Consider the following 11,044-nt stretch of genomic DNA (forward strand, 5'->3'; position numbering starts at 1 on the left):
TTTGGTTATTTTTTGGGTTTTGGTAGTATTTTGGTCATTTTTTAAGTTTCAGGGGTATTTTAGTCATTTTCTAGAAATTTAGATTTTATGTTGTTTATTTAAATTTTAGATGGGTTTAGTGGGTATTAGTGGGATTATCCATTTAGACCCATCTAATTAAATAACCAAATGGGTCTTTACCCATTTAACCCAAATATTCAAATGGATTGGGTTAAGACTTATCCAAATAAGGTGGGTAATGGGTGGGTTCATGGATATGGATAAAAATTGCCACCCCTATACATGAGCTGCTACATTAACGTCTCTTTTCACCCTCTAAAATTTACAATTAACAAAATCTCTTTGGAGAGTTAAAATATCATCAACTATTGTACCTATTTCCCATCCCACAGGACAACTTTGCCTCACAATTGCTGAGCTACAAACATTGCCCACCCGATGGCAGGAGATTTTCAGCAACTCCTGAATCAAATATCTACGCATAAAACCGTAGCAGACATAGTTCATATCAGAATTTAACTTTTTGAGTCCATAAGCTTCCTAATTGAAATCCAAAAATATTTAAGATACAGGTGTTTAACCAACCAAAAAAATGGATCCTTATACTACTAAATAGTAATAACCATGTACACAAGAATTCAAAACTAAACATTAATAACGGAGTACTAAACTAAAATTCATTTAATTTCTAATTAGTTTATGATTCATATGCTTTCCTTGTGAACAATATATATGAAAATTAATTTTTATAAAATATCTATGTCTCATATGTCCAAGTGTCTAATAGCTATGGCTTCTTCTATCCATTTGTACATCAAGAGTCCAAGCTCCAAAGACCACTTGATCAAAGGTACATCCTCTTTTAAAGAATTTTTAGTGGGGAGCCGCAAAGGGCTCACAATGGGAGGAGCGTGATTAACAAAGTCTTAGAGAAGATCCTTTATGTTAAAAAAATGAGCTAAGAGATTAGATGTTGTCTCACAATGGACCAAACATGCTCGGTAGACAACCCTTCAAAGGGATTGAAGTTCCATGAAGCCTGATAGGTGTAACTCAACAAATGAAATAAAAAATGGAAACAAGGCCATTTCACAATTTTTTTTCCCAAGCAATTAATATGGGGATTTCAAATCCCAACCTTTGCAATTATCACAAAGATCTAGGAAGTAAAATATCACTGAAAGTTAGAGAGCAAAATTCTGACTTAGGCTTGTGTAAATAAGGTCACACCCATCTAAACAAAACAAAGGCCATCTCAGCATTTCTTTTTCTACCTTTCCAAAACTAGCTGTTACATCTGTTTAAAGGTGCAATTACAGACCACATCAAGGCCAGTGCAACTTTAAGTAAATTGTGTGGCAGCAGGAAGCCATTGGCATTATAGTTCTTTTTCCAAAACTAGCATTTTAGAAAACAACTAGAAAATTAACATTAAAAATCCTAAATTCACTAAAGTGCCAAATGGGGATGGGACATTACAAGCTATTTTGTTCTCTCTCTATTCAGCATGTCAACTGAAGCATAAGCAAAACTTTCAGAAAACCACCTTATTTCGTCTTTTCATACCTCACAACTGATGCTGCCATCAGCTTAACAAGACTATAAACTATAAGGAGTAGGCGAACAATGCCATATAGACTAAAAATATGATAAGACTTGATGAAAAAAAGGTTGTAGAAGAAACCCAAGCTATACAGATGTGGAAGAAAATGTATAAGGAAAGGATTGTTAAAGCTAAGTCAAGGAATCAATCTCAGAACCTTTCCAAGAGCAGATTAGATGAAAGGTTTTTCACATGCCTTCCGGTCATAATATTGTAATGAACCCAAACCTAAGACGAGTTAATTGTAAGTTGCCCGTGCTGCACCAGTCCAATGTTAAGAGCTAGCTGGCTTTGAGGCATGAATGAACAAAAAGTTAAGATGGAGAAGGGCCTAACAGGAAGCACCAATGCAGACGAGTAGAGCAGCTAATGATAAAACATTTATAGTATTTGTAGGGGTTGATCAACAAATAGTTTAGCCAATATCCAACGAATATGAGTTGGGGCAAACACGAACTCATAGGAACACACTTGGTTACAGTATTTGCATCCCCTCTTTCAGTCATGCAATAGATGTACTAACAGGTTCTACATTTATCAAACATATCTTGATACCAGACTCATTTCAAATTAGAACCATCTAATTTTTTTTGGTACAGAAGCTTCCTAATCGAATGCCAAACACATTCAAGATGAGGGTGTTTTGTGCAAACCAAAACTGGGTTCTTGGAGGGTTAAAATATCATCAGCCATGGTACCTATTTCCCATCACAATTGCCTCAATGCAGCATTTTGAGTTCTCTTCAAAAATCACCTGAGTATGACCTATTTGCTGAGCTACAAACATTGCCCACCTGAAGGCAAGAGATTCAGCAACTTTTGAATGAACCGTCTAACTATAACATAAAAGCAGACGTATTTCATATCAGAACAACTTTAACATTTTGGGTCCATAAGCTTCCTAATTTAAATCCAAACACATTTAAGACACAAGTGTTTGACCAACCCAAAAATGGATCCTTATACTACTAAATACCATATGTACACATCATTTCAGAAACTAAACATTAATCACAAAGTACTAAACTAAAATTCACTTAATTTCTAGTTAGTTTCTGATTCATATGCTTTCCTTCCAAAAAAAATTGATAGGTCTATGGCCTCTTCTATCCCTTTGTATGCCATATCAAGAGTCCAGGTTTCAAAGGCAACTTGCTCAAAGGTGCATCCTATTTTAAATAATTTTTGGTGGGAAGCCTCAAAGGGCTCAAAATTAACATGTCTAAGAAAGTGGAAGTCCATTTGTAAGCCAAAAGTGTTACGAGGGCACAGTTTTACAAAAGTTGAGAATTTCAACAATGCTTTTGTAGCAAACTACGGATGGAGTTATTATGCATTGAAAATAAACCTTCGGGGAGGCTGCTAAATTCTAAATACCAGAGAACTGGTTTTTTACTTCAAGCTCACGCCAAGTGGATTTGGTTTTCAATATTGGCAGTAGAACCCTTCTCAAGAGAGCTTGTGGAAGGTAGACTACCCATTCAAAGGGACTGAAGTTCCACAAAGCCTTATAGTGTAACTCGACAAATAAAATAAAAATGGAAACAAGGTCACAATTTTTTTCCACTAGCAATTCATAAGGGGAATTCCAATCCCTACCTTTGCAATTATCACAGAGATCTAGAAAGTAAAATATCAATGAAAGGTAGAGAGCAAAACTCTGACTTAGGTTTTTATAAAGAAGGTCACACCCATCATCACAAAACAAAATCTATCTCAGCATTTCTTTTTCTAACTTTCCAAATCTAGCTATTACATTACCTTAAAGGTGCAATTAGAGACCACATCAAGGCCAGTGCAACTTTATGTAAATTGTGCGGCAGCAGGAAGCCATTAGCATTATAGTTCATCTTCCAAAACTATCAGTTTAGAAAATAACTAAAATTTAACATTAAAAATCCTAAATTAACTCAAGTGCAGAATAGGGGTGGGACATTACAAGATATTTTGTTCTCTCTATTCAGTATGTCAACTGAAGCATAAGCAAAACCTTCAGAAAACCACCTTATTTCTTCTTTTCCTTCCTCACAACTAATGCCACCATCAGCTTAACAAGACTAAAAACTATAAAAAGTAGGTGAACAATGTCATGCAGAGTAAAAATAAGGTAAGACTTGACGAAAAGAAGGTGGTAGAAGAAGCCAAAGCTATACAGATGAGGAAGAAAATGCAAAAGGAAAGGATTGGAAAAGCTAAAGTCAAAAGGTATCCATCTCAGAAATCATTTAAGAGCAGATTAGATGAATAGTTTCTTCACATGCCATCTGGTCATAATATTGCAATGAAACCATACCTCTGACAAGTTAATTGTAAGTTGCAAGTTGCCCATGCAACGCCAGTCCAATTTTGAAAGCTCATGAGTAAAAAGTTAAGATGGAGAAGGGCTTAACAAGAAGCACCAATGCAGATGAGTAGAGCAGCTAATGATAAAAGATTTATAGTTACTTATCAAAAAACGAAAAAAGATTTATAGTCTCAACAAGAAGCACCAACGCAGATGAGTAGAGCAGCTAATGATAAAAGATTTATAGTTACTTATCAAAAAAGAAAATAAGAAAACACAAAAACAAAAACAAAAAAAAGATTTATAGTCTCAACAAGAAGCACCAATGCAGGTGAGTAGAGCAGCTAATGATAAAAGATTAATAGTATTTTTAGATGTTGATCAACGATCAGTCTAGCCAATATCCAATGGAAGTGATGTGATGCATTCTTGCATATAGTGTGAGTTGGGGCAGACGTGTACTTGTAGGAACACACTTGTTGACAGGTTCTGCATCAAACATTTCCCCCAATAATCAATAACACAATTAAAAGACAAAGGACTTACAACTATTTAATATATACAACCATTAGTAAGCCAAAACCTACCGAAGGCATTTACCTTTGAGATCTTACTTTATCATTTTTTTTTTCTACGATAAGTAGTGCATCTTAATATATCTCACCTAATGGAAGTATATTGGGTACTGCAGTTGTGCTTATGTACAACATTATATAAGGCAAACAAAACTGAGCAGATAGACATGAAAGGAGGTGCCATGTAGATGTAGCCAAACACTGACCGTTGTGTGAAAGCAAAATGTGTGAGATATGTATCAGCCAAAATGATTTGGTAAAAAGTAAGCTTGTGAAAGAGTAAATCAAACATTCTAAATCTTTCATCCACGTATAATACTTTCAAGAGTTACATTCAACTGTTTTATTATTTCAATTGTTGCTAGTTACCCAACAGAATGAGAAAGCCTAGAATCTAAAAATTCAGGCACATAAACTATAAAGAGGTAACAAAAGCTCACTTATGAACATTTCTCTATCAAATTTTTATTCTAATTCAAAAACAAACAACAATTATGAAGGTCAAATGGATGTCTTGCAAAATGGTTATCACAAAAAACAATTTCTACTGCAAGGAGGTCAGAGAACATTGGATAATTGATCATCTCTATCTCTCTCTCTCAATCAATTCAAAGAAGGGAAAAACATGAAAATTTTAAAAATAAAAAAGAGTAATAAAACCTTACCACCAGCAGAGGGTCTATAATAAAAAGAAAATATTTGTAACATTGCCTTTGGAATTAGTTGCAGAGTACCAGTTAAAGAAGTATACCTCATTCAACTCTAAGTAAACATGTTGTTGAGCACCTTGGGAACATTGATAGTTTCTCAAGAACACTTTCCTTCAACTCTTCACGAGAAACTTCAATTGTTGCTGTTTTCAAAACTCTTGCCTCCTTTAGAACATATTTCACAAGTTCCACTTGATCCTTATCACCAAAAAAATCTCTGAAATAAAAACTTGTGAGTGATGACAGATTATCAGGATTATATTGTGCCTCCTTCCGATATGAGTTGATCTTAACGATATCATAATCCTGATGACAACAAACACAGCAGATCATAAGTGTAAGTTTAGGGAAGATGAATGATCAACAGAAATACTTCTATTAAATCAACTAACCGTAGTAATAAAAAGAGTTTCTAGATTGGGAGCTTTTTGGAGCAAGTCTGGTAGCACATTCCAGTTTTGACCATTCACTACAAATACTAGTTGGACCAAATTCTGGAATGAGGAAGGATAAATATTTTCAAAGTTGTTCCACTGCATGCGAGATTAAAATCACATCAACATCAATTTGATATAACATAAAAGCGAGATTATAACTTCGTATTATTGGGGAAAAAAAAAGCACTTATGAAGGGGATCTAACCACTGGGCCTCTTGGAGAAAATGAGAGCAATTTGACGTTATTCAGTGCAGCAAAAAGATTGGACACCCATTTCCAGCGAAATTCTTCAGGTACAGAATCTAATATAGCAATATAGACATCCGCCCGAACTAGGTTGTTTAGTTTTTCATAGAATTTGATGTCGCGTAGATCACCAAAGAAGTTCAAGTACTCAAGAGCTGGGGCATTTATCTTGAGTTCATAATCATAGTCATAATGAAAATCATGGATACTTAAGCGTTTGAGCGTGGGAACACATATTTTATATTCACGCTCAAAGAGTTCAGTTGTAAGTGACAAATCTTCGAGGACAGGGCAGCCAGAGAGAAGTTTCAAGAAAGAGTATTCTTGTGAATTACTCGGCATCAAAGAAGCTACTAGCAGTTTCTTTAGGCTCGGGAAATTAAAGGATAATGAAGGAGTATCAATATCAAGAGCAATAGTATCAGATAATTTCAGAACCACTAATGTGGTGCAAGAGAGAAAGCTTGGAGGCAATTTCAGATTTTCCCCATCAGTATAAATGCGGAGATCAAGTTCTTTGACTTTACGAGCAGCGACAGTGCGAAGCCATGCGTCGAGATGGGAACCATCCCAATAAAATTTCCATCTGAGGCGAAAAGTTCGGAGCTCTCCACGTTCTTGTTGAGCCAAAACACTTGACACAACATGTGCAAACTTGATCTCACTCTCACGTAAATATTCATCGTCACGCAAAAGCTCCGAAGCGGTGATCTCGTCACTGTCGAGATCTAGCTTTGGGACGAGAGTCCAAAGGAGCTTCCACCTGGTTGACAAAATGCTTGTGGCGACTGACTCTTTGGTTGGAAGGAAGGAGAGAATGTGGCACAGAAGAGATTCCGGTAGATCACTAATCCTGTCCACCACTGCAATCTTTTTCTTTTTCATTTTCGGTAGAGAGTGTCTGCAGTTTTCTAATTTTGATTGATTGATTGGTTCGGTTTCGGCCAGTGAAGGTTTTGATGATGGAATTAGTAAAGTAGAGAATATGATTTCGGTCAAGTTCAAAGAATTGAATTAGATTAATAAGTCTGTGTTTAGTTTACTAAACACTAGTAGCTGACCCTGCGATGTACGGAAACATTATTAATTTATAAATAAATAAAAATGACATCCATAGAAATATGAATATATAACAAGTTTAATTAGTCAATATAAATTTATTAGTTAGAGAAGAAAGTGGGTTTAGAAGCAAAACTTAGAAATATATTGTATGTAAGGATTGAAATTGGATTGGACCCAATATAGGATTGAGTTTTAGCCCAAAAAGCTCAAACAATAAATTTGTAGCGCGTGGATGAAAGAATTAGATCTACTCCAGAAGAAAAACGATAAAATTTGCTAATTTAAGGCTATTAAACACAGGTAAGATGAGAAAGTTTGTCCTCGGAGTGACCTGAGAAGCTTATATTATATTGCCTTGTTGATTAGCAAAGTTACAAGAGTTCACAGTCTTATCGTAAAAATTTCTTGATTTCTTCTCTAATCCCCCTTTTAGTACACCTTCCCATGCTATATACTACAATCTTGGTATCATCCCTGCTATACATGTGTAGGTTAGATTCTGAGAACTCTTTCCTGTCCCATCCAACACCTCCCAGAACTATCAACTAGTAGATATAAGGCTGCTTAATCACTGTTTAGGCATCAATTCCACATTAATGTAGTCAGAGAGTTGGTTGGGAGGCATTTGATGCGGAGGTAGTAGTTTTTTGAAGATATTTGTTGCCCTTCTCCTTTCTTACCCCTTGTCCAACATCCAACTCTTAGTTGTGATATAACTTCGAAGAAAGTCCATGATGATATGACATACTTACTGACCTCGGACCCTTGTTGCCAAGATGGCTTTTCTCCTCGGACATTCGTTGGACTTTTCTCATATTATCTCTACTTTTCTCTTTACTCCGTTCCCCTTATAATCTTATTTGGACATCCTCGGATTGGCTAATATTCTCGGATTGGGCCATAGGCTCAGTTAGTACAGCCTTAACAGTACCTCCTGATTAACTGGCCCTCACGTTGTATATTAGAAATTGTTAAGCTTTATAATCAGTTGTAACATAGGTAACATAAGTAATTGTAAGTTACGATTTTTTGTACAAAACTTTGGTCTCGATGGATCAATTGTGAATCTTTTTTCTTTTTCATTTAAAAAAAAAAAAAAAAACCAAACTAGTGAATTCATTAATTGCAATGAAAGGTTTGGTACATGAATTTGTAAATAAGAATTATAATTTTACCTATATAAAAATGGAAGTCACCAACTCAAAATAAATAAATAAAGGGAGACACAGTACTCAAATATAATCAGTAGTTGTGTTAAACACAATGATTGTTTTCAATGAATTATCTCACAGCTTATTTTTTAGCATAATTTCTTGAACCAGTTTTAGTTTTTCCATTAGTCATTCTCCAATGTTTGTGATATAGTTTACTTCTCTGTTAAGTGTCTATTTAACAAGATTATTTTTACTAACTTATTTTACTATTTAACTTATTTTTGGTAATAAACTCTAAAAAGACAGTTGAGCTACTCGTGATTGGCAAAACGAAAACAGAAAGCTTGAAATGGTAGAATCAAGTGCAAATAGATGGTACTTATGTGCCCTCATGCTCTGTGTATGTGGCGGTAGTGGTAGTCTTGCTTTCCTCCTTATGCAAGAGTTTTAGTGGCCTCCTATGTACAGTGAGGTCAGTGGAGGTAACCCCTTTCAACGAAATTGAGAGTGGGTTTTATTCTGGAAGGATGGCAGACAAGCTGGAAGAACTTTGGAGTAAGTTAACTTTTATGGAAGAAGAGGGTGAGGATATAGAACTAGGAAGCGAGAGTACAAGGGCGGCGAGGGAGATCGGAAAAAATTGTTTAGTGATGAAGATACTCATGCAGCGCTTCATTGTCCTAGACGCACTCCGAAAACACTTAAGGATGCTATGGAAACCGAACAGGAGTTTATGGATATCAGAGATAGAAGGGGAAATGTTCCTGGTGGAGCTTGGAGATGGTAGGGACAAAAAACGAATCTTGGAGATGTGCCCTTGGAGCTATGAGAAACAACTGGTACTCTTACTGGAGTTTGAGGGTGAAAGAGTTCCAAAGGAAATCACTATGAAGTGGACTCCTTTTGGGGTGCAAATATACAACCTCCCCCTGATGAGCATGACTTGAGAATCTGGGCTGGAGATAGGTGGAAAATTTGGTAGGGTTCTGGATGTGGATGTGCCTGAGAAGGGTGTTCAGTGGGGTAAGTACCTACGGGTGAGGGTTAGTGTTGACATCACGAAAAAGCTGGTCAGGGGGAAGAAAGTAACCATCGAAGGAGGAGAAGCCAAATGGGTTTTCTTCAAATACGAACGGTTACCTAACTTCTGCTACTAGTGTGGGAGATTGGATCATGGAGTGAAGGAATGTAAGGAAAGAGCAAGTACGGAAAACATAGCAGGTGATGAGGGAATGCAATACGGTGCTTGGCTTAGAGGTGAACCAGGGAGAAGGAGAGGCTGGGAGAAAGGAAGAATGGGGGACGAAAATGACAGAGAAGGCAGGCAGTATAAGGGGGTGACGATGAAAAAGAAGCACGTCGATGACACGCTCCGGCGACAAGGAGGTGAGGAAAAGAACAACACTCACGTGAGTGGACTGACCCATTGTCAGGGGGCAACCCCAAGCGGGAGTCCAGAGGAGCTGCGGGTGACGAGACAGAGTGAAGAGACCTTTCACACTGAGGGTAAGGTCAACCTGACATTGGAAAAGGTTATTAGTAACCTTACTCCAAAAGAGAAAGTGGGCCTGCCTCCCTTACTGCCCGTAGCAGACCTGGAAGGTGACATGCTCTGGGAAATCTCAAAGAACGAGGATGTAAGAGAAAAGACTGAAGCAGGACTGGACAAGAAGCATACGTGTGAGGATCTGGGGAAGGATTCGGGCTTAGAATCAAAAGCAGATGGGACTTGGGCCGATGATAATTCAAGCCCACTTGCCATGACCTTTAACCAAGAGAAGGGTTGGGTCACAGAGCCGTTAGGCCCAACTAGTGGCCACTGGAAGCGTCTGGCAAGGAAAATAAAAACTCCAAGCCCAAGCCCGAATAAGGTGGACTGCACAAGCGAAACAAAACGCAAAGGCCCGGTTCCTTTGCAAGAGCTAGATCTGAATAACTTAAGCTCAAAACGCAGAAAAGGTAAACTATAGGTTAGTGAGGACATAGATGAGAATGGGAATACGGTTAGTGAGGACATAAATAAATAAAAATGACATCCATAGAAATATGAATATATAACAAGTTTAATTAGTCAATATAAATTTATTAGTTAGAAAAAAAAAATTGTAACATAGATACTGTCTAACCTTTTTATAGGTAACATAAATAATTGTAAGTTACAATTTTTCGTACAAAATTTTGGTCTCAATGGATCAAACAATTTTTTGTATAAAACTTTGGTCTCGATGGATCAATTGTGAATCTTTTTTCTTTTTCATTTAAAAAAAAAAAAACCAAACTAGTGAATTCATTAATTGAAATGAAAGGTTTGGTACATTAATTTGTAAATAAGAATTATAATTTGACCTATATAAAAATGGAAGTCACCAACTCAAAATAAATAAATAAATAAAGGGAGACACAGGACTTCAAATATAATAAGTAGTTGTGTTAAACAAAATGATTGTTTTCAATGAATTATTTCACAGCTTATTTTTTACCATAATTTCTTGAACCAGTTTTAGTTTTTCCATTAGTCATTCTCTAGTGTGTTTGTGATATAGTTCACTTCTTTGTTAAGTGTCTATTTGGCAAGATTATTTTTGCCAACTTATTTTACTATTCAGCTTATTTTTGATAATAAACTAAAAAAAAAAAAAAGTTGTCCAATGGGAATGGGAAATCTATACTCTGTATAAAGAAGACAGTTGAGCTGCTTGTGCTAGGCGAAAGGACAGTAGAAAGCTTAAAATGGTAGAATCAAGTGCAAATAGATAGATAGATTTACGCTTTTGTCCTCAAAAGCTATAAATTTGAAGAGTTAAAGAGCACGACCAGTTTGGTCTTTTCATTTTAATTCTTTTTTATTTTATTTTTTTATATTACTAATAAAATTGTAACTACATTCTTACCCTTAAGGATATTAAAGGAAAAACCACTACGATGTGAAGAGCTGAAGGGCCTTTTTGTCTTTTTAAATTTTTATACTTATC

The 11,044-nt window shown here is 36.1% G+C and overlaps 1 protein-coding gene across 1 annotated transcript; it reads right to left on the reverse strand.

The window, feature by feature from the left end:
* Nucleotides 1–4,015: 4,015 nt before the first annotated feature.
* LOC126698480 (F-box protein At4g22280-like) lies at nucleotides 4,016–6,869 on the reverse strand. Its single transcript, XM_050395738.1, has 4 exons — nucleotides 5,815–6,869; nucleotides 5,565–5,705; nucleotides 5,214–5,478; nucleotides 4,016–4,376 (listed from the first exon to the last, which is right to left on the reverse strand). Exons 1-3 carry the CDS (start codon nucleotides 6,739–6,741, stop codon nucleotides 5,215–5,217), a joined length of 1,332 nt encoding a protein of 443 aa, XP_050251695.1. The 5' UTR covers nucleotides 6,742–6,869; the 3' UTR covers nucleotides 4,016–4,376; nucleotide 5,214.
* Between the last annotated feature and the right edge of the window lie 4,175 nt (nucleotides 6,870–11,044).

The sequence above is a fragment of the Quercus robur genome, chromosome 9 (genome assembly GCF_932294415.1).
Source record: "Quercus robur chromosome 9, dhQueRobu3.1, whole genome shotgun sequence".
Classification (NCBI taxonomy): domain Eukaryota; kingdom Viridiplantae; phylum Streptophyta; class Magnoliopsida; order Fagales; family Fagaceae; genus Quercus; species Quercus robur.